Source organism: Castor canadensis, chromosome 4 (assembly GCF_047511655.1).
Source record: "Castor canadensis chromosome 4, mCasCan1.hap1v2, whole genome shotgun sequence".
In the NCBI taxonomy this organism is placed as follows: Eukaryota; Metazoa; Chordata; class Mammalia; order Rodentia; family Castoridae; genus Castor; species Castor canadensis.
In genome coordinates, this window is record NC_133389.1 from 156,587,873 (window position 1) to 156,612,655 (window position 24,783).

At 39.6% G+C, this 24,783-nt stretch overlaps 1 protein-coding gene across 5 annotated transcripts in view; it reads right to left on the reverse strand.

Moving 5' to 3' along the window:
• Positions 1 to 24,783, reverse strand: part of Klf7 (KLF transcription factor 7) — an 85,034-nt gene that overhangs the window by 29,784 nt on the left and 30,467 nt on the right. For 3 of the 5 annotated variants that reach the window (XM_074071567.1, XM_074071564.1, XM_074071566.1), the window contains one exon: positions 12,366 to 12,999. In XM_074071567.1, the coding sequence (XP_073927668.1) occupies positions 12,366 to 12,999 (634 nt within the window). The remainder of the gene's footprint in view (positions 1 to 12,365; positions 13,000 to 24,783) is intronic. The other 2 variants (XM_020172233.2, XM_020172230.2) reach the window with 2 other exon arrangements.

The following is a 24,783-nucleotide window of genomic DNA, read 5'->3' on the forward strand; positions in this document are numbered from 1 at the left end:
TTCTAAGTCGTGACAGAAATAAATTATACAATATTCCTATTTGCCGATATTGCTGAAGAACATAAAACACAAGGCAAAACCCAGCTGGTAGTCTTAAACAAATAAGGGAATATTTTACAAGTTGTCCAGAGTAACTCAGAGAGAAGACGAGGCCAGATGAGGTTGTGTCAGGCCAGGGTCACTGCACCTTGGCACTGTCAACACTTGAGGCCATGATTCTTTGTTGTGGCGCTGGCTGCCATGTGCACTGTGGGATACTTAGCAACATCTTGCACTCCATTCACCAGATGCTGGTGACACTCCTGCCCCCAGATATGACAGTGAATTAGGCCTCCAGACTTGGCCAAATGTCCCCTAGGAGCCAAAATCTCCCCTGGTTGAGAACCACTGTATTAAATAACTAATGACCTCACATTTTGAGGGAATGACTACATTACAAGGTTTGACCCACATGTAATAGCCTTTTTTTTTTTTTTTAGTCATGGAAAGGAGACCCTAGTACTGCAGCTACCCCCCTAACCATTGTGTGACATTCAACTCAGCTCTTTAGGGTTAGGGAAGGTGTGTGCATGACTTGATCACTGCCCTAGTGGGCAGGCAGTCGTGTGAGTGTGAACACAGAGTACAGCTAAAGGGCCAACATGGGAAGAATCCAGCTCTGTTTCTAAGCACAGGGCTGCATCGGCCCCATGCCAGGGGCACTTTTTCTGATTCCCACAGAGCCATACTATGCTAGCAGCAGATTCTTCTTTTCAGATTTGTCAACTGAGTCACCTGAGTTGACAATAGGTAATAGCTTTGTGTGTCGTGACATTTTGCAAGTCTGGTTTGGGGAATGAGGAGAAGGCATAGTTGAAGCAGCCACAGCGAATATCTCCTTTCCTTGTCCTCCAAAACATGCTTGTTTGGATGTCTGTATTCTCGTTATGGCTTTAAACATGGAGACTTCCAAAGGAAAAAAAAAATCTGTTCTCCAAGAGGGTATGAAGAGAGGGAGCTCAGAAGCATGTGCTGATGTTTAATTGTCACTGGTATTAATTGTGACCACGCCAGCCTTCAAAGACTCCCACCTTAAGTTTCCTGGATCTTGCCAGAGTCATAATGAGGATACATAACCACATCCAACCAACAGGTAAAGGAAGAGTGAAGCTGGGCCAGACAAATACCCAGGACTAATTTGAACTTTTCAATCCACATCCTGCTTAAATCAAATAGGGAAAATTTATGACTCACCCAAAATTTTGTTATTCTGGCCATTTCCTGTCAACAAAGACTAAACCTTCTAACAATAAAAACCACAACCCCAAGTCAGATTATAAAACTTGTCAAGTGATAAAGGAACATTCTAATTTCTGGTGATTCCCCATAATGAAGTGACTAGGTCTGTTAGTAGACAAATACTTATGAGTGATTAACCACTGGTTCTTTTACAGAAAGACAGCTGAACTATCACTATATCTATTCTGTACTTACCCTCTCATCATAGCATTTTTCTCTCGCTCTTTGAATGCTACTAATGGCTAGTTGATTTCCTTAAAAATCTATGGAACACTGCAATCTTTTCTCCATCAACCTTGCACCAATTTTAAAGATATATTAAACAGAAGTGATTCCACAGAGCCTGGTCTTATCTTACAGTGGAAAGGCTTGTAGCTCAGAATAGGGCTCTTCCTGCTTCACTTTCAAAGGGGAATGGTAGATCTCATTAGTATGGGAAACCAGCACCAGCCATTAGTGTCAAATAAGAGTTGCCTTTGCTAACTATTTCTGTGCACAGTCACACAACATGCTCTGAGTTTTCTCAATAAAACAGCTCCTTCCCAGGGGAATGGAGTTGTCTGTTCAAGAGGCCCCAATCTACATTCACTTTCTCAAACCATTTAAAGTGAAATCTCCTTGGAGCATGACTTCACTTCTGAAGAATCTTCCTCCTCACACTTCCAGTGAGAATTTCAATGATGATGAAATGGAAACTTCTCCTTAAAACAGAAAATAACAACTATTTGGAAAGTAACTGCTTTTTTGAACTGTTTTTTTTAATTACAAAATTAATTTCACATTTATTTTGCCCAACATTTGGTCATTTGCTGTAGAAAGCCAAGGTGTGCAAAACATGCATTAATTCCATGTAAATGCACCGGATTATCTGAAAGCATGGGTACATATGCTATGCACATTGGGCAAATAAAGCCCACAATGGAAAGTCGGAATGATCTAGAAGCTTCCTTTGACTCTTTCATTGTGAATAAAACAGTAGGAAAATCCCATGATGTTTTTAGTACATTTTATTTTGTACTATGTATATGAAGAAGAAGCACTATAAAAGAATTTGATCCATGTAAGAGATAAAGTAGTACTATTCTTAAGACATTAAAACTGCTTTTTTGTTATTAAATTAGTAATTTTAGGGTTTGTGCAAATTCTACTACTGCCCAAATCAAATACAGGTGTTTAATGCTCTGCCAGTTTTTTCTTATGAAGACCAAATCTATCCTTTATGTGATAAATCTTCAAATGGCTTATTTCTTTTAAACTACATTCATAAGGCAAGCAGAGAAAAGAAAGACTTCAAGAGTCTAATGTGTTTTCATAGCAAAAGGATTTAGTTGAGAAAGCAGGACAAGGGGACGCAGGTGCCAGACATTGTGTAGAATTTGCACTTATGCTCCATTAATTGCCAGCATATCTTCCTCTCCCTCTTCCTCCCCTCCCCCCATTAAATCCCTCAGGAAAACAGCAGAGCAGCAGGCCCAGACTGGTACCCAGCAGCAACACCAGGAGCAGAAGTAGCCAATTACCCTCCAGAATACAAAGCGGGAGGGGGAATGATGCAGTTACCTAGCAACCAGAAAGAGCAGAAACAGCTGTGTAGCAGGCCCAGGCTGGTACCCAGGCAGAAACAGGATAGCCAATTAGCACACTGTATTTAATGCTGATGTGGTTTCTTAGTAACAAGCTGAACAAGTCTGTCTGTTGCATTTTCTCCCCCCTCCTCACATTTTCCTCAATCATGCACAGTATTACTATTTGCCCTAATTACTGTTTCTCCACTGCTTCAAGCAACCATTATTTTGTCCCCAGAGAAATTGGAAGAACTCAGAAAAAAATCTTCTGTAATGACAGTATTTAGTTTCAAATTCAGTTTAGTTGTAAGCCTCGAGATACTAAACAACAACAAAGAATGTAAAAACAAAAAAGCCAGCAATCACCATCTGCCTAAATGTATCAGAAACCTAGGATACCTTTTCTATATACACCTATATTTATATGTGAGTGAAACAAAGAATATTTAATAATACATACTATCATTTTGCCATCTGCTACATTTTCAAATGGGTTGAATCCTCTGTGTACTTGAATTTATTCATATTGATTTTCTGATACCCTCTCCTGAACACCAGGATCATAAAATGTCTTATTATCTACATCAGAGAAGGGAGATGTATCTTTTGTTGCTCTTTCTAAAATACCAATACTAGTTTCAACAGGCTTATGATCAATTGAGAATTCAATGTGAAGAATCATTATTTCTTTCTACAAGTTGAGCACAAGTGAAGAATGTTGAGGTATTAAAGGGATTCAAAACATCGTGTTATAGGTTCACCATCAAGCAATGAATTCCACTGAGGTGACATTAAACTACCAGAATACACAAAATGAAGATAGAAAACTTAAAGATGATGACTATGGTTATTCTAAAATCTATTCCCTATCACATTTTGTTGTTTATATACAGTAGAATATGTACCAGAGCCAACCTTTTTCTTGTTCTATTCATTAGCAAACACAGTATATAATTCTACACTTCTTAAAGCATCCAACAGACTCCTAGGATCTCCCTCATTTAACACTGGCTTCAATGCTGGAACAATCTACAGTGTTTCTTTCAGCCATCTGTGATATGAATACAGCAAGGGCTCCAAAGGAAGATGTCAGATACACTAACACACCTAATTGGGCAATTCTCTACATAGAGGTAGGACATTCTCAACTGAGAATGGTTTCTACCTCCCTACCTGCAAACAAAAGGATTACATGTTTTTATTATCTTTAGCTCATCCAGGAAAACAGGTAAAACTATTCCATCCCAATACACTTGGGTATTTTACAAACTTTTATATTGTTTGCCTGAGAACATTATTGCACCATTTTACTGAATTCCATAGGTTCAATGTTAATTATGGTAATGACAAGAGGATACATTCCAAAGATAGAAACAACAAAAGAAGCCTAAGTGTATGTTTTATGATACAAGATGCATGGTTTATAACATAAAAGAGTTTTAAGTTACAAATATATTTATTTTGTAAGCAAGAATAAAAGAGATCTTACCTGAATGGAAGAAAAGATACAAGAGTCAAAAAAGAAGGGGATCTGCCAAGGAGGCTTGACATAATACAAAGTGGGACCCAGCCTTTGTAAGAAGATGACAATGGGGCACACCCTACCCATCCATTCCCTGAAAGGTTATAGAGTCCAATCCTGGGTCAATCCCTGATTTAACCTACCTCCATAAGCATAAATGGTGAAGGAAAAATTAAGGGAAAGAGAAATATGGGACACACCATGATAAGCTTATTGTCACTGCAGTCATTCCTAAATTACTTAAGCTAGTAAGGTCCTTTACTGGTGCCTGAGTATGAGACCACAGGAATGGGGAATAACTCCAGCCTTGATTGGCCAAATAACCAGCACATTAAAATGTGACCACCTTTTGATTACTTTGAATGGTCTTCTCTATATCGACATTTAGCTTGGTAACTGTCATGTCAATATATTACTTGAACAAATTGTTGGAAAGAAGTTACTCAAAAAACCCAGTAGGGAGAGAAGGGGAACAGGCTGGGGATGGGGAGCTTCTAATGCTCCCATCATGGCTCCCATTTGAAGACTCTTGAAATTCTAGTCTCTCAGAGAATTAAGAAAATAATAAAAAGAAACTAACGTGTTTCTTTGGTTAACAGATATGTAATCTACCAATCAACAGTGTGTTGCTACCAGATCCAGATGTAAAGGAGAGTAAAGAAAGGCCACAACGACAGGAACAGAGGAATATGGGAGGGTATCATGTTAAGTGCTTATGTGGAGAAGGCAGAAGAAATGAACTGATCTTTTAGGAACTAGCTTTCCCATGGTCACCCAGTTTGCCTCCATTAGGGTAGGGACAAATAGAATTTGCCTGATTGGGGAGGATTAAGCTGTTCCCATTTGGTACCCACATAGCATAGCAGAGCCCATGATAGGCTGGATCCCAAACAGTCCCATTGGCTTATCTGAAGGAACTTCCTTATGTGAAAAGTTTGTTTCCCTATGATCCATTACCAAGGTTTCAACTGTAATTGCAACTAAATTCAAACAGAATAATTTTCAAAGAAAGACATATAATTTTATAAATATCTTTTATTTTAACATTTTTTTAAAAAAGGAGGTTCATTCCCAAGCTTAACAATAAAAGGGTTTTGTAAATTACATGTCTTTCTTCAGCTCTACTTTTTTCCTAATTCAAACAGCATCACTCCATTATTGTTTCAACTTCAAGAGACATATGAAAATTATTGCCTACTACCTGTAAGTTCTTATAACATCTTCTTAGCCTTCTTTTCTTACAAAGCTCTATTTAACTTCACTCAAACCTCCCAATATAATTTGCTCAGAACAGCCATCATCACTGTGTTATCATCAACACTTTCACTATAACAAAGACAACTTCTCACCCTCATCATTCTATCTTCTCTCTAGAGAGCACATTCCAAATACAAAGACTTCATGAAACTATCAAAAAGTCTAAAAGATGGGAGAGGGAATAGTGTCTAGTATAGTTAGTGTTAAAAACTATTAATTGTTTATATTGAAGCCCTCATTAATTTCATGGTTTTTCTTCTTTCTTGATTATTATCCTAACATACTTATTTACTGTATGACTACTAATCATCCATTAAAAGGACATCTGGAATTGGCGTCCCATAAAGCCTATATTTATTACCATAGTAAAATGATAAAATTAATGTGTTTATTGTGTATATTCTGGGTTTAAGCCATTGTACTAAATATGTATTTACATAAATTTATCTTCAGAAATGTCAAGAGCTATCATATTACTAAATTATCTTGTGGTGAAGTTCTAAGAATTTCCTAAATCATAAAATCCAACCATCGGTTATTTTCCATGACCTCATTTCACAGCCCTTCTTTTCAAACTCCTGTTAAGTTCCTGAATATGCTAAATTCAAACTATCAGACTGGCCCATTAAACTCTCTCCACCTTGTGAACTGAGCATTTAACCCTTATTCTAGTTTCCATCCCATAATAGAGGTTTAATGAGTTTCTGCCTCAATACATGGATAAACTTCATTAGCAGCTATGTGTCTCAGCATCTTAAAGGCCCTTTAATGTCTTAAAATTGCCCCATTTCAGTTGCTATTGTATAAATTCAAAGAATTCTTATCTATGGGGAGGAGGACCATTGGCCCCCTGCAGTGTGACACTGGGGTATTTAATTTTATCCTGCTGATATGCCTGACCTTGGACTAGGTCTTCTATTCATATAAATTACTGTATTATCTCATTGGCATCATATAAAAGATGAACAGCCTCCATAAGCACCCTGTCCAGGAAGAGAAAAGTGACTTTTTACTCCTGAGTCTTTCATGCTGCCTCCTACTACTGATATAAGCCTTTGCTCTCATTCTATGCCCAGCCTCCCTTCAGACTCCTCAGAACAGCCTGCCTTATTCTCCTTTGACAGCTACTCTATGGCACAGTGTCCCACACCTATGGTCACTTTATACCTGTTTGTGGAATGAATGAAGAACAAATACAGAAAATAAGAAGCAAGATGACCTATTAAATAGGATACACACCTAAGGGACAGGAAACATGGGCCAAGTTTCAATTCTGCAAATGGGAGTGTGCCTAGCATTTTTACATTTCTAGTCCTCAGTTTCTTCTCTATGTGCCTTTGTATTTCACAGGGATAGAGATTAATGCTTGTCACTTTAATGAGTGAACAGGGACTTTTACAAAAAAAGGTCTCTCCTTAATCTTATGGCTAAAAGAATGGTAATAGTGATGACCATAATTATGGTAGCTACAACAGCCACCACAATGGATAGACCTGGAAATGGACAACCACAGCTTTGTAATTTCCTTGTTCCTGTTCTAGTCACCTGGTGAGACAATGCACTTGAGAACTCTCTTAACTCTTATCTATTTATTTAAGTTAGTTTTCATTGTCTATTTGTATTTAAGCTATATTTTTTCATTTCCTCTTAGGAATGGAATATGAAAAAAATCCATTTTACTTTCCCTCCATCATTAGCATGAAAATTAAGAGATCAGATGTGAGCAATACTGTTTGGTTCAAAGCCGTGTCTAACCACCTATGAGCTGTGTGACTGAACAAATCAGTTGACCTCTCTGGGTCATTTCATCTTCCTCATCTGTAAAACAAGGTAAGATAAGACTTATATTATTTAAGATGAGAATTGAAAGGATTAACATTTATAAAAGAAGTAAAACAATGCCTGGCATAAAGCAAGTGCTTTAATAGTATTGGGTGACCAAGTAAAATAAAAGATATTTCAAATTTTAAATAATTTTGTTATGTATATAATATAAACACTTCAGTTTGCCTCCTAAACACTGCACTTGTCCTTTTGTTTGAAATATTTTAGCCCCTTATATCAATCCAGATTAAACTGAGAGATTATGCCACCTCTTGATTCAATTACACTTGCTCTAAAGCAGATGTAAAATGCTAAGCAAACTACACAATTATATTAACATTACCTGAAAAGCATCCTGTTTATGCCCTCCAAAGCAAAATCTATCATCAGTGCACATTAGGTTCCAGCAACTCTGGCCTAAAGAAAGAATGTGCCAGTAGCAGCCAAGAGAGCCTGGTGTCTTTACCTCTCCCTCCCCAGTGACCAAGACCCCAAAATTTAGTTGCTGGCCTTTGTCCTGACTTTAACCAACCTGACTCACTCTTCGTAATATAAATGTGGCCAGGCTTTTATGTGAATTTCCAAGTTAGACAAGTCTTCTCAGCACAAAGCACCATTTCCTTTCAGGTTTTCCCTTCTTCTGAGAAGTAATCAAGAAGAAACATGGAAAACAGTTCTTTCTCTTTTTGTAAAGAAACTACTGATGCTTTAACAAATTATGTTTTGCTGAAAATTAGCAAAATAAAGAGATTTTTTTTTAAATATTGGAGGTGAAGTTTCCTCATGCATCAAAACACAAGAATTGGTTAGCCTGACTCCAAAAAGATGGGATCATAATGGTTGAATTATTAAAATATACATTTTTTTTTCAAAGAGCAGAAAACAGAGTGGGAGACAAAGGTGTGCAAGCCTTGGCTGCAAAGAGACATTTTTACGCTCATGCCAGCACTAAGTGCTCTTCTGAATGGATAAACCATATGTCCATTTTCCTATGCTTCCTTCCATTCAGAGCCTGTTACTTGCCAATATTCCCTTTGTTCCCTTCCCAGCTTCATTTTCTTCCACCTCCGCCCTCAGTCTCCATCCCTAACTTCACCTCCTTGGGCAACCAGTATTTATGTCCCAGCTACCAACTTGAACATCTGCTACCTTTATAAAAAAAAAAAATCACCTCATTGCCTAATATCCTCCAGGGCAAAAACTTTGAAGGATTCAGCATCTTCATAAAAAAGCTATAGAAGGAAAAAAAATGCACATCTTTTCCAACTCAGTAAATTCTATCTATATAAAAATTAAATGAATAACATTTTTAAAAACTTTCTCAATGCAAGCAAATCCATGTCACCAACAATGTACTGTTTCTCTTTATGAACAGAAGAGAAAGACTCACTTTTTATTTCATTTCATTTCATTTTTGCAGCTGTGTCTCCTTTGCAACATATTACCATACAAAGGAGATATGACATATATATATATATGATGATGATGAACAAAGTGCCAGTATTTTCCCACTCTCTCTGCAATGGTTTTCTTATCTCCTTTTTTTCTGTTCCAAAATACCTCTCTAACTGAAAGATAAGAAGTATTTCCAATGAATTAAAGTTGAATCCTATGCTGAAACAGCTTGCCTGAATCCATCCACAGCCTGTTTTCAAAAACTTCATTTCAACATTTAGTCTGCAGCTCTCCCTGCTCCACTCCTTATATCAGTAGGCTCTTTCCCACCCCAATTCTCATCCACACACCTTTGCCCTCGAGCTTTTACCAGCCCATTTCCTTTATATGTTTGCACTTAATTTGATTCCATCCTTCCTGCTTGTTTCATTATTCTTAGTTCATCCACACCACATAAATTATCACCTTTGTTTTCAGTTCCCCATGTGCCCCATTCACACCAATTCCAAATAAATACTTCTGATTCTCATCCATTTAATCCAAATTAATTCATATTCCCTCTCCTACCCTCCATCCCTATCCCTACCTCCCCTCTCATCCATCTGCCTTTCTTACAACACTTACTCTTCCTTCTACGCTCATCCGTGAAGGAAGGGTTCATAGGCAGAATGCTTGTGTAAGATACACGCCATTGCTTCCTGTGTAGTCTCAGTAAAGTCAAGCTCTACTTTACTGCCAACCTTCATGGGCTAATGCAGGACTGTTTCACCCTCCAAAACTGGTGTCCATAAACACCATCACCTCACACCCCACTGATCAGCCATTGGGAGTGAAGAAAGGAAAGCTTAATTGTTGGTGGAACAGGTTGAGTTTCTCTTATCTGAAACGCTTGGAACCAGCAATGTCTCAAGCATTGTATTTTTCTGATTCTGAAATACTTGGACACATACAATCAGCTATCTTGGGAAGGGGACCCAAGTCTACACACAAAATTCATTTATGTTTCATATACAGTTTATACACCTAGCCTGAAGTTAATTTTATACAATATTTTTAGTGTGCCTACATTTTGACTGTGACTTGTCCCATGAGGTAAGCTACAGGACTTTCTACTTGTAGTGTTCTGTGGATTCTCAAGCTTTCGATTCTGGAGCATTTTTGATTTTCAGATTAGGGATACTTAACTTGTATATAACTCTGGCTAACTGGCTCATTTCTAGTTTACATAAAGCTGTTTTATACTCAGTTATCACTAATCAATGTCAGTAACAATAGTAATAACTACAACAATTCTATTACAATTACTAAAGAGTTCTTACCATCTACCAAATAATTTGCTTATTCAATCTTCAAAAACAATATATGAGGTAGATGTAATTGTCCTGATTTTACAGATGAGGAAACTGAGACTCAGAGCAGATTAAGTAATTTATACAGGCCATAAATCTAGACGTGGTAGAGGCAGAACATAAGCCCAAGTCTACCTGACTACAGAACTCTGCTGTTAACTACTCCACAATGCTACCTTTCTAGTAATGCATGGTGACTCCTTCAGTAAATTCCCTATGGGGAGGAGCCTACCCCTTCAGTCCATAAGGCAAGTGGCCATAGGTGCTAAGTACCATAATAAGCTCCACCTTGGTGACTGCTCTGACTGGAGAAACAAAAGCAGCAAATAAAGCATCAATTTGATCAGTTACTGTTTTGAATCTCTGTTGGGGAGAAGAGAGAGAAGAAAATGCTTTGGATTCCCAAAAGAATTTCTGCTTCCCCAGAACTATCCAGCTTCCATACAAGGTAGGATGTAGCTTGCCTTCAGAAAGGTATCCATACAAATTCTACAGCCCCAACAAATCTCACCATTCTTGCCTCATCTTTCCCTGACTTCTGGGTTGGAGATAGGGACAGGATATAAATCATGTCTTATTCTTGACTCAGTGACTTTAGAAAGAAATGAATCTATATAAAAATTACTTTTAGAACAACACAGAGAGAGAAAAGACTGATAATAGCGGAAAACACTAGTGTGGTAAACGTGGAGTAGAAGAACTTGAACCAGGATTCTGATGGGAAACCAGGAATGCAGCTCTACACCTGAGCCACAGGGTTCAAAAATTCTGTTAGGAGACTATCCCATACGTCAAGTAGAGCTGTATGGGAAACTAAGCTCAGTCACAGAAGTACAGTCTAAGTTGGTATGGAAGGAAGCAGTACCAGTTCTCAACAGCCCCTGGGAGTCATGTTGACTATTTCTAGACAAACACTATGCATCCTACTTTAGGAAAGTTCTTCAGTACCACCCAGAGATATTTCATGGACCATGAGAGCATCAGAGCTGATTGCCTTAAGAGCCAAACTATCTGACCAGTATAGAAAACGAGGCCCAGGGAAATAAAGGACACACTCATGGTCACAGAGTAGAACTCAAAGCCAAGTTGCTCTGGTTTTCTAGCCAGTGATTTTTCTGGTGCACACTTCCATGGAGGCACAGTCCGCAAACCCCCACAGAGCACCAGATACTTCTCCTACCACAAATGTTATCACCCACTTTTCTCTTAAAATGCTCTTATTCTGCCATTTATACCTTTGGGGATTTTCCTTAAGCAGTATGCAAAAGCCATACAAGTAACACACTGTTAGTAACCCACTTAAAAACCACTGATCACAGTAATTGCTGCTAGTGGTACTCTCGCAGACCAAGGAGAGACAACTGCCCCCCAAGCTCCAACCTCAAAGCTGAAAACAGAGAGTCTTAAGGAAAATGTCAATCTCTCCCTTTTCTGTGTGAACCTCACTCTTCCAAATGATTTCACTGTTCCAAAAATCAATTTGATTCCTTGGAATCACACAGAAGTACTGAGTAAAATACATAGTCCCCATCCCTCCCCCACCCATCCATACCACACACATTGCAATGTAATCACTTTAGCAACTTCTCAGTAACAAGCTCATTAAAAAGCAATTCTGCCATCTCTCCATAAAGCACGCGCCAGAGAACAATGCAAAAGAGGAGATGCCAATTAATTATAGAATGATCACATCTAATGAACTCTGAAACCCTCCTGCTGTTGGTGACTTTGATGAAAAATCAGGGATGCTGGCAAAAGAGTGAATAGGGATACCCTGGCCACCTTGTTTGACTGTAAATGCTTTCAAATGTACCTCCTTAGATTCCAGTGTTGATCAAACCTGCAGAGCAACACTCACAAAACAATGACAAGTGCCAGTGAAGGGACAAGAAACTGTATCACATACATCTATGAGTCACATTACCAGAGCCCCCTTCCATCAGCCTGAAAGCAGCTCTCAGTCGCCAGTGACAAACCCCTGTCCTGTGCTGGGGACACCCTGCGATCTTAAGAGTAAGGAGTGAGTCACTCTGCTTCCCCACCCTGGCCCTCCTGCCTCTCTATCACTTTCTGGGGAGCTTGGCAGCTGCTTCTTAGACCAAAGAGGAGCCTATCCCACCACACAGCTAACGCAGGGAAAAGAGGAAGAAACCACGTGCGGCCAACTTGTACCACTACCTGTGTGAGTCCTCTGGTGGGCCTTTAAGTGGGAGCTTTTTGTATAAACTTTCCGGCACCCGTTAAACTGACAGCGATGAACCCTCTTCTTGTTTTCAGGGCATGCCTCAGCCCCTACCCCTCCTTGTTCACTGTCGCTCTGTCCACTCTTAACTGTCCCAGCTGGTGCCACAGCTGCTGCTGCTGCCGCCACCCCTCCCACCTTGACTGAGCTGAGTGCGGCCTTCTTAGCCACCAGTTTCAACGTCACCGTGCCATCCACGGCTGAGAGAGTCTGTGAGGTTTTGACCAGATGGCGGCTGAGCTCTGGGGACGATGGGGGCGTTAATGAGGTCACTGCGTTGAGCTGGGCCTGGTTGACGGCTGTATAACTGTCTAGAGAAGAGCTGGTTGGCTGGAGGCTGAGGCAAGTCTCAGAAAGCAACTTGTCCCGAGAGAGCAAAATGTCCACTGCAGAGCTCTTCTCGCAGATGGTGGCTTCCACTGGGAGCAGCAAGGGGTCTAGGCGCCGGAAGCTTTCCTCAATGCATGGAGGAGGGGAGGCATGGAGGAAGCAGTCTAAGTCCTCACCAAAGGTCTCTGAGATCCGCCTAGGCTCCGTCTGTAGGTAGCGTTCCAATTCAAGGCATGTCTGCAGAGAGGAAGGAGGGAGGGAGAAAATAACCATCAGAGGCAAAGAACACCAGGAGGCCACATGTTGACTGGCAGAGGGGTGGAAGATCAGGGGATGGTTTCATAGCTGGGATCTGAAATGCTCTGGCTGAAAGGTCTGACCTTGTCATTTATTTCTGAATACTTCAGAAGGGTCACATCAGATGACTTCACCTACTGTAGCTGAAGGAGAACTAGAGCCCCGAAATGACTACCTTACACCTTCAAAATCCCAGAGAACACCGAATTATAAAATCATGATCTCCTACCCCCTCAATCTGATTCAGCAGGGAAGATGTACAACATCCCTAGGAATTTCAATGGAATTCCAATGGAATCTCCAAAGAGAAACAGACACAACTTTTCATGTCCCATTTCAATGTTCAAAAGAGACATGAACAAGTCTCAAAGAGAGTCAAATCTCCAATTTGCTCTAAAGATCAAACCATGGTCACTCAAACTAAGAGGTGACCTCGGCAGCAATGAGCTGAGAGCAAGTCCTGCTTTGGGCATGGATTCCTGGGCCAGAAGGAATGGATATTATTGTAAAGAATGCCTACTATTAAGCCTTTGAGGCACAAGACAAACCCCTATTGTTCACAGTAAATTATTACAAATACCATTACTACATGTGGCAAGGGACATGGACTCCTTTACAATGGTTTGCATCTGTGATTGCACAGTAAAAGTAAGTGTAAATACAGCTACCAAGACCTATACAGATAGGACCTTATATAGCTCAACATAAAATTGTCACCTGATAAACAGTAGAACCAAAAAGTTTAGTTTCATCATCCACAATGTTTATAAGTCCTCATAAAATGACAGAAGCACTTTTGTGGCGAAAGTAGATACTTATGGAGTTTGTATGCTAAAGCTCTTCTCTCTTGAAAATTCCGCTACTCTAGATTCTTGTATAAAATGATGTTGCTAACCTGCACCATCAGCTCAATTTGCTCTGTCTCTGGGCTTCAACAAAGAAACACTAATGGCAAATTTAAAATGTAACTAGCTCCAAATTTACTGACGCCATAAAGCTTCTATGTTTTCAACCAATGTTCAGATACTAGGCTTTTATTCTGTTAAGAATTTATTTTAATGATATACCTATTCATGTTGTATCTGTCAAGGATTTTATTTTGGTGACATTTCAAAAGATTGTTTTTTAATCAGACTTCTGGTTAAACTCTGTGTTACTGAATAAGAAAACCAGATTCTTAACCATGAATCAACTTTGAACTTCATGATTGATTTCTAATGGTCTGAACTAATGAATGGTTCCAATTTTCATTCAACATATCACAAGCATTCATTCAACTACCATGCTTTATATGTATTAGAAGGAAAAGACATGATCCATGGTATGTAGATGCAGAATAAACAAATCACAAGCGAAGTGACATATTCACAAAGCAATGTGATACCAAATGAGTAACACACTATAAAGTGAGTGGCAAATTGTTAAAGGATGAGTGGGTAATGAACTCTGTCCTCTAATATAGAGGTATATTCATCAAGGAAAACTTATTGGAAAAGTATGTTTTGATTCTGTTTTACTGATTGATTAAATAATAGCTCTGGCTCAGCTTCCAAGCACGTATATTAGAAACCAATACTCCAATCCTACCACCTTCTCAGGTAGTAGGATAATTTACATTATCCTCAAATGCCCCTTTCCATATCTCAAAATTCTTTTTTCCATCTCATTGCTAAAAATGTCATTTACTTCTCTCTAACACTGGATCCTCACTATCAGCTCCAGTCTATTCACTTCTGGACAACAAAATCCTATTCCGGAAACATCTCTTAAGCTTTTCCTTTCCCTTTTAAACCAGTGCCTGGCACATGATGTTTGCCACACATACAATTAACTGTATACTTTGGTCATTCTACCTCCTTCACTCTTTAGAAGCCATCTTCTGATCTCCTGCCTTGGTACCTAGTTAAATTTCCAAATATTGGCAACATATTCATAGAGTTCTATTCTCCTCCTCTGAATGTCTATTTGTCACTAAAATCTACCTACTTCTGTTGACCCTCCAGTTCTTTCAGGTACATGCTTTTTTTCAGGTATGCTCATTATTTTATACTTGTTTTCAGTAGGAGAACCCATCATTACTGGAATGAAGTAAGAACTGTGTTATTTAATTTCCACATATTTTGGGATGTTCTAAATATTGATTTTTAGTTTGATGTCTTTGTGATCAGATAACATTCTTTTTAGGATCTCAATCCTTTTAAATTTATTGAGGTTTACATTATGGCCCAGAATATGGTCTATCTTGCTGAGGCTGGCAATCTTAGAAATGACCACTAATACATGTCTTTGGAACACAATTATAATGCTTCTTGAGATTTGCCCAAAAAGAAGAACCAGAATTTTGAGACGCAGTTAAGTTCCAGGCAAAAACCAGCTGAATCATGGGTTATAGGATGCCCCTGAGGTCATTCCCTGCCTCCCACACTAAGGATGAATTCACAAACCCAAGTGCCACTGTCAATAGATAGAGCTTAGTGTAGCTTATCAACTTTCCTGCTCAAAGGTCTGAAAGGCACTAACAAATTAATTGTTAGAAGGCTCAGATCTATTCATATTCAGAGTTCTGAGGAGCCGAAATATTCTAAACACATTTACACACTCTTGTGGAATGATTAAAAAATAATCTTCCTAGAATGCCCTGGTTTGCATCCCAGGAGCACACAACTCAAACTTATGATCTAAACATAGAGCGACCTCACTCTCATTCTTAGTCCCCCTCTGACTTAGAGAAGCATCAGCACCCATCCAGAAGGGACAGAGAACCCTGTGAAGTCACTGGGGAATGATTTTTGATTAGAGAAATCCACTTTTTTAATCATTTCTGCTGGTGATGAAGCCTAGATGGAGAAGATCTTATCAACCAGAACCTAGGTGAGAAGTTTAAGGATTTTCTCATCAAGAGTATGGAGATTAGAATGTGAAGGATGAAGAGAACTTTCAGATGAGATTACTCTGAGTCAAAGAGAATGTTTATTTCCAAAGTCATTTGTAAACAATCATGAGAACTTTCTTAATCAATGCCCACGTTTAACTGGAATTTAAAGTATCAGTATTTACTCACATTTTAATACACACATATACAGCATATTTAGAAATACATGTGTATATTTATTACATTCATACACGTATTTCCTAACTCCATCCACTCAAAGAGCCAAGCAAAGACACCCCCATAGCAATGATCACAGAGATCGTGGTTTTTAACTGTCAATATCCAGTAAAGGGAGGCCAGGCTCCTTGGAGAAATGTTGTTTCAAGGACTGGGGCAGGCCAGGCACAGTGATGGACGTCAGAAGATGGAGACAGAAGGTTGGTGGCCCAAGGCCAGCCCAAGCAAAAAAGTTACTGAGAGCTGATCTCAGAAAACAAGATGAGCATGGTAGAACACCTCTATAGTCCCAGCTGTGGGGAAGGCATAGCTGGTCTGAGGCTAGCCCAGGCAAAAAATAGTAGACCCTCTATGAAAAATAAACTAAAGCAAAAAGGGCTGGAGAAGTGGTTCAAGTGATAGAGTGCTTGCTAAATAAGCTTGAGGCCCTGAGTTCAACGCCCCAGCACCATCAGAAAAAAAAAGGAGTGGGGCAAAATCTAGATAATCTTAGAATGGCTTATTATACCAGAAGATTAAAGGATCTCTTCATAGCCAAATCTAGACCATATTGAGAAACAAAAAGGGATAATAAAAATGGATTAATAAAACCCCATACTGATATAAATAAAGAATAAAGAAGCAGAGGGAAAGGCTCAATTCTCTGATATCAAGTAAAGACCATCAATGAACCCTGAAATTAGGAGATGAAAGTATAAGAAACAAGATATCTTCTGTCTACTCTCAAGCTATCCCTCCAATGAGATATTTGTTCATTATAAAGACAAAAATAACTTTGCAGTGGAGAAATCTGGCAGATTCCACCTGGCCCACTTGATCAAAACTAACAGCACCAGTAATAAGTCATGTTGATAACATGCACCCCAATATGATATTCCCAAAAGGGTACAACATTACTCTGTGATATTTCTGCCAAATATGCATAAACTCAATCTAATCATGAGAAAAGATCACACAGATTCAAACTGAAGACCAATCTACAAAACAACTGGCCATTTTTCTCTACAAGTGTCAAGGTCCTAAAGGCTGAGAAGCTGTCACAGATTAGAGGAGGCAGCGGGATATGACCGCTTAACACAATGGATCTGGCCTGGTTCCTGAACCAATAAAAGCACATGGGTTGGGAAATACTGTAATTCAAATGAAGTGTACAGACTACTTAATGGTACAATATCAATGATAATTTTCCTGGTAATGCTAATTGTACTGTGGTCAGTTAGATGGGAGGGGCAAACATCAGTAAACTAGGAGCATCTCTAGATGGTAAATTTGGATACAGAGTTCAAATGTTTGTTTATCCACCAGAACCAGAGATCCACTGATCCAATGACACTCGAGCAAGCATCCTCCCAATCTGAGCCAGTAGACATGAGTTTAATGACATAGATGGTGCTTGTCTGATATCTCACCCTGGAGACAGAAGGCTTCCGTCAGCCTGACCTAACAACCTAACACACAACTTAAGGTTTGAGTCATGGGATCAATCTCCCACCTTGTGAAAACTCCACTGGTCAGCAATGAGAAGGAAATGTTCCCAAGTGAAAAATGATTTTTTTAATGGTACCGGGAATTGAACTCAGGGCCTCATGCTCCACTTGAGCTATGCCCCCTGGCCCTATTTTCTTTAATTTGTTTCTTGACAGACTCTCTTGCTAACTTTGTGTGGGCTACCCTGGGACTGCAATCCTCTTACCTTTGTCTTCCAAGTAGCTGGGATTACAGTTGGATACTACCACACCTGGTTGCAAAGTGATTTTCTTATCTGTCTATGAGTCACCAAATGAGCTTTGTGAAGACTCTGAGATCTCAATGCTGAAACGCACAGCTTCTTCTCCTAGTTTCCTAACATTGCCTGAAACTGGTTTTGATTTGATCGCCTTAAAAGCTCTTTTAATATGCTTTTCATAGCCTTTCTATTTGTTCACACATGCTTATGAAAAGTAATAATCCAAGACCAAGTTAAAAAAGAAAATATGTCAATGCTATTACTACCATATCTACTCTATGATAGGTTTCAGAGGCAGACATTGAAAAAGGACAGGCTAATTCAAGCCTTCCAGTACACACCAGGTTTGTAAAAATCTCCCTGCTATAAACAAACAGTTACTTTCATGAGCTCAAGAAAAATGTTCATGTATGGGCACGATGCCAAAGTTACCAAACAGCTTTTGTTTAACCTGTCCTTATGTCATCAGGATGGCAAACATCTCCTGCCACCGTTACCATCTCCCCTACAACACTGCCCCAAAGGTTTCCACCACCTAGCTTTCCTCTCTTTGCTTTCTCTCCTGCCCATATGCTTGAAATCTCTCCTTCCCTCCCACTAATCATTACTTCACTCAAAGTTTAACATGAAGTCTATTTCCAACAGGAAACTGGTCTAGAAAAAAAGAGAGTAAAGAAAATGTGTCAATTGCGAAATGTTGAAAGACACCCACCTCAAGCCAGGACGATGAAATGCATCTCCAAAATGAATCTAAGACTTGACAGATTAAAAGGATGTCTGATTTTTAAATGAGGATCTTAAAAACAATGAGGGGAGACTTTAGTATAAGTTCCTCAATGCCACTCCTTTTCTTTTCTTATTGTCCTTTTTACTGGTTTTTGTTGTTGCTTGAGATGGGGTCTTGCTATGTAGCTCAAGTTGGAATGGAACTCACTAGTAGTCTAGGTTGACCTTGAACTCTGGGATTACAGGCATGAACCACCATGTCCAACTCTCATGCCACAGCTTTTCAAGGTGTTTATAACACAAAAAAAATTCTGATTTTTATTTCTGTATCTTTTAATTTGAACAAAGACAAAGTCATAGGTGCAATATTTTTGCCACCACTTGATATCTATGCTATAATGAATAATTATTTGGAGCCTTTGGATCCCTGCACACTCAAATTGGTAAATTTTAAAAAATGAAAATAAAACAAATTGAATTTTGTTGATGATTTTTTTCTAGAATATTAACAGAGTCAAAGACATAAACGGCCACTATTCCTACCTATGTTGCCAGTCAATTATCAGTCATTTGTGGTCCATTTTGGCAGCTGCCCTTAATCTGAATCATTCCATCCATTTCATTGAAAAGGGCCAAGAGTTAAATGTACAAAGGAATAAAACAAATCTGTGAAAGAATATAGATGCAAAAATATGGAAAAGTGCAGTTTTCCACTTTTTGAACCTTGCAAAGTCATGCTTCCTCTGAGATCAGACATTGACTTGATGAAAGCTGATGACAATGACAATGACAACAACGATGTTCTGGAGAGGAAGGGGTGAATTCTAGTTCCAAAAAAGAATCTCCACCCAGATAATTACACACACTTGTACTGCACTTGGCAGCCCATGGGAGCCTCTTTCTGCCAATTATTATGTGTGGTTTTGTCACGTGCTATTAACCATGGTGCCACAGTCCCCAAAGAGTCTAAAGTACAGAAAAAGGGAATGAATCCTTTGCATTCTCCTGGGAGGGTCCAAAAGCTCAATTACTTTTTGTGCTTTCAAATCTCCTTACACATCCCAGAATGGAAATCCAGAATGACCCAAAACAAGCTACTAATGGGAGGGAAATTTGAGTTTCTGTTTTCAAGTCATCTTCGAAAATGCTCATTCATTTCTAATATTGTAGGTATGCTTTACATGTCACACTTTTTAGCAAAAAACGATGGATTCCTCTAACTCCTGAAATCAATTTAAGCATTGCAAAGATTGATATTGATGGGAACTTTGTGGTGTTCCCCATTCAAAGAGTGATATGGTATAATGATTCTGACGTGTTTCTATCCTTTTAAAATTAGCTCACAGTTGAAAGATGAGAAAGGAAGTGGGAAAAATAGCCAGAGAGATCTGGTACCATTTTTCTCAGGGGGTGGGAGAGAGGAAAAAAGCGCCACAATTGATGAACTCAGTAAGCCTGTAAGACAGCTTCAGTTGCAAAGCACTTGAACTCTGTTGCCTCCCTCACTGGGCTTCAACATTTTAAAGAGAGTTTGAGGAGGAGGATGGTCACATTGAACCTGCTTAGAAAAGGCCTATGAATCAGTGACAGAAGACTTAGACAGTGAATCCTAAAACAATTTTAAGCAAATGTTCACTTTTTGTTGATTTTTGTCACCAGACATTGTGTACAATGTTAGGGTAGAAGTTTAGGAAAGAATGAATTTTGTCTAGAAAATGCAGGTAAGCAAGCGTACAGTATAAGTGAAAAATCTCTTCTTACTGCATTTTTTAGCTATTAAGTTAAAAAAAAAAAACCCACATCAATAGCACAGCCCAGAGGTACAATAGTATTACACATTACTGTCAGAATTGCTGAACTCCACAAAATAACCATGGTACTACATTCAACGTTAGATTGTGTTCCTCTCTACTGTTTCTCACATCAACTGGTTGCTGGAGCTGAAACTAAATTAAACATCTCCCTCTAGTAATTTGAAAATTCTGGGAGACAATGCTGTGAAAATTAATTTAATTCTAAACAAAGATGAAAGTTGGGAAACTTTTATCAAAACCGCTTCAGTGTTTCTCCTCCCCAAATTATTTCCAACATACAAAAAAAATATGTTTGTATATTTTTCCTTGGGGAGACTGGGGAGGAAGGAGACAAGATTAAAGGCCTAGGGAGAGGATGATGTCTTTGAAATTACTTTCCCTGGGTACATGATGCAAAGCCACCTCAAATACTCCTTTCATCTTCCTAGGATTCCTTAGTTGCAATGCATAAAAGAAATCACCAAAACAACTCAAATCAAAATTAAATGTTAAAGTAAGCTGTAAAGAACTTAAAGTCAGTCAACCTGGGCAGAGATGGGAGCTGCAGCCCAGGTCTTAACGCTCCTTGAAGGTAGACACTGGCGTTCATAATGTCTGGGGTCCTCAAATGAAAAGTGTTCATTAGGGAGAAGATGGCCCAAGAACAGACCTTCCTCATGTGGTTCCATGTTGTTTTTCTGCATGTTTCTCTCAGAACACACCGACTTGAAGTCTATCGATTTGGCCTCAACTTTGCAGTGAGGCCCTTCAAAGAGTCCCTTGGCAACTGGAATGGAATTAAGCTCCATCTCCAGAGTGGTCATGAGACAGCAAGGCTCATGTATGCACAGCCGGGTCATAGAAAACGCCTGCATCTGCTATCCCAATGAAATCATTTGCTAATTCATAGCTTAAAAGAGGTTTCAGTAGATGTCCCTGGTGTAGTTATCACATTTCCAAGGGCAAAATGAAACTCATACCTTAAGAGTCAATGGGAAATAATCCTATGCATACTACTATCAAGAGCAAAGAGCGAGATCTGGACTGAAAGTAAACTTAAACAAGAAAAAATACAGAAGAGATAAGTCCTAAAGGAAAACTCCACCATGGCTTATGACCGTGCCAACTGGTGCTGCCTGGGAAGGAGGGCTCTGTCCCAGCTCCTCACAAGAGCCCACAGATCTGGGGGGAAGGCCTCCCTCTGTGGAGTGCTGGCTTCCCAAGAACAACAATGGGCCTGACGGGTTTGCAGCTTCACCATTAATTTTCCATAAAGAGCATTTTTCTTGACGAGTGCTTGTGTCAGGCAGGGCCTGATGCTTCAGAAACCTGTAATTATTCTTGGCTCCCCACCCCCCACAGCCTCTGCACCTGTGTCAGTTCAAGGCACCAGCTGGCCATGTCTTGCCTCCTGCCTCGTAACGGGGGGAGGGGGGAGTCATCATTGAAAACCCAAACTCACATTACTCGCCTCTCCTTCCAAAATACAAAAACAAAACAAAAAATTTCAACTCACCAATCTTATCCCTTCCCCCAACAGGTCTTGCCAAAAGAAACAAATAAACATTAATTGGCTAGAGGGCCCTCATTCAAACCCAAATTACTGCAAAACACAGTAACAGGGAAAGGTCTGACAAGGGGTTATTAATCCTGTTTTATAGCCCACTCTTACATGACCCCCCTACACACACTCATTCCTATTAACTTTGCACACACACTTACACACCCTCCTCAAACTCCCTGGGCCCCTTTACTCTCACTGGCCAAGATGGGAACATACCCAAACAATGACATCATCTCCCCTTCCTCTCCCAAGTCACTTGCCCAGGCTGACTCAGGCTACTGGGATTTCTTTTCTATTTTTTCTTTCTTTCTTTTTTTTTTTTTTTTTTTTTAAGGCAAACTCATTTCATTGACTTCTCTCCTGGAACATTGTTATTCCCTTCTAAGTTGGGTTAATTAAATACACCCTTCTCCTACCTTCCATTAAAAACACACAGATTTTATACAATTACTTCTTTGACTCATGGCACAGTTGCATACGTGTAGTGTTCTCCCTCCCTCCCTCTCCTACTCACAGCTTGAATTCCTCAAGAACAACAGGTTCACAGCCCACTGGGGCCCTCAGTGGTAGATGCAATTTAGTGGCTGGTGATCACAGAGAATACTTTCAAAACTGAGAGCTTTCAGGAACCTCCAGTGTGGAAATGTTAAAGACAATGTGGAGACACCAAAAAGAATGTTCTACAACTCAGACCATGCCAAATGGCTGCCAAAAACAGTAAAACACAAGCTCCATGCCATTTTGTCTTTCATGGATGGTTGTACTTTTACTTAAGACACTTGAAAGTGATTTACCAAAATATTTAAGGTAGCTATATGATTGAGTGACCTTAACCTCTCTGGATTGAGTTTTCTCATCTGCCAAGAGAGCAGGCTGAACTTCTAAAGGACCTAATCATCTGGAATTCTACAATGCCCTGAAATAGTAACAAAAGTGTAAAAACTGACACCTGCTCATTCAAAACAGGGTCAGAGGGGCAGACTTGTGGCTCTGCTGTCAATCAAGTGGTGATGAGAAGGAGTTGTGGACAATCTGAAAGAAGGTGGGCCTTGAACTCTCCTCTGAACAGAAATCTCAGACTCTCGGTTATAAAGTCTAAGACACTCCATAATCCAAGTTTACAGAATGAGATGAAACTTTCATTTCCTGCCTCCCCATGGATATCAGCCTTGCCAGCATCTAAAATGTAAATTGCACTAGCATGTGGGCTCCTTAGATACCTGGACCCGTTCCTTACTAGTGGCCTGCCCCAAACACTTGCTAAAAAATGAATGAATGAATGAATGAAGCAATGCTCCATCCAATTAGGAAGTCAACAGTGATCACAATCCTGGGTAGGCAGGGTCCAACCAAAAATTCGTCACAATTTCTTATGTGATACATTGACATTTTGAGCTTTAGTTGTGTTACTTGATTGTTTTTTCAATGTTTTTCACTTGAGAAAAAATGTAAGTGTTTACAGTTTGGGACAGATGTAGTATTCTAAATTGAGAGGCAAGTTCAAGATCACAGAGCAGCCCTGAGAGTATGTACCTGTGTGGAAAAGTAAGAGCTACTTCCATACTCCAGAGAAAGTCCCCCTCTCTCTGCCACCTCCTTTTTCCTCCTGGGGATTCCAGAAAGCATCAGGAAGAGAAGCAATGAAGACAAGTGAACACAATGCTGCTTTCAACTCTCATTTTTATTGGTGAAAGAACCCTGGAATCAGGTTCAATACCTCCCTCTCCACACAGCCCCTCCCCTTTCCACACAGCCCCTCCTCTTTCCAGTAAGCTACTGATCCTGAGCAGGAATTCACTTGCTTCTCTGTAAAATGAAAGAACCACATTCTCAAAGACTCCTTCCAGTTCAAGTTCCTTGCTGGTACTTTGTGGATGGACTGCCACCACTGTTAATTCCTTTCCATGGCCACAAGCCCCTGCACAGCCTGCCTCACTTTCATGTCCCCCACCCCCACTCCTCCCTTGCACCCCACTCAGACCTTTCTCCAAGTCCTACTGCCTGCCTTTCTGCATCCCAGAATTGAGCACCCAGGACACCACACAGCTATATACTTTTAATCTGTCATTGTTTCCTACTCAGAAAGCCCTGCTTTGACCTGACTAGCTAAAGTGGCCCAAACATCCTACCTGATCTCCACCACACTACCTTGTTTTATTAGCTTTTTAGTGTTTACTAGGTCCTGGAAAGATCTGTTATGTGTTTTCATGTTTATCATCTACCTTTTCCTACTAGAATGGAAGTTCCAGGAGAATAGGGACTTGGTCTTATTTGCCAATGACTCCCCAGCACCCAGCAAAGTGCCTGGAAAAGCATCCAAAATATAAAGCTGCTGAAAAAACAGGGGAGTGGGAGGTAAAGGAGTAAGGGAGAATAATGAAAGGTATTGAATGGAACAAAATAAAGTATACCCACAACAGGGATATGTAGAGAAACCCCTTTGAACATCAACTTAAATATTAATACTAAAAGATGAGATTGTAAAATAGGTACAGTGTGTGTAGGGGATACTAGCATGGGGGGAGGGTGAATGAAGGAGATTAAGGTGAGGGTATATGGTTGATGGACTTCATATACTTACATGAAAGAGAACAAAGAAACCTCTTGCAATTGCTTAAGTGGGGTGGGTAGGGGTTAAGGCCAGAGAGAGGATCGGATGATCTAACCAATGTATAATATAAGCCTAACTGGAACTGTCACTGTGAGTTCCCCTCCCCATATAATAAATATACCCTAAAAAAATTATAATTAAAAAAACCCCAAATATATTAGTTGAGTGAATAAGCTATTACTGAATCTGGGAATT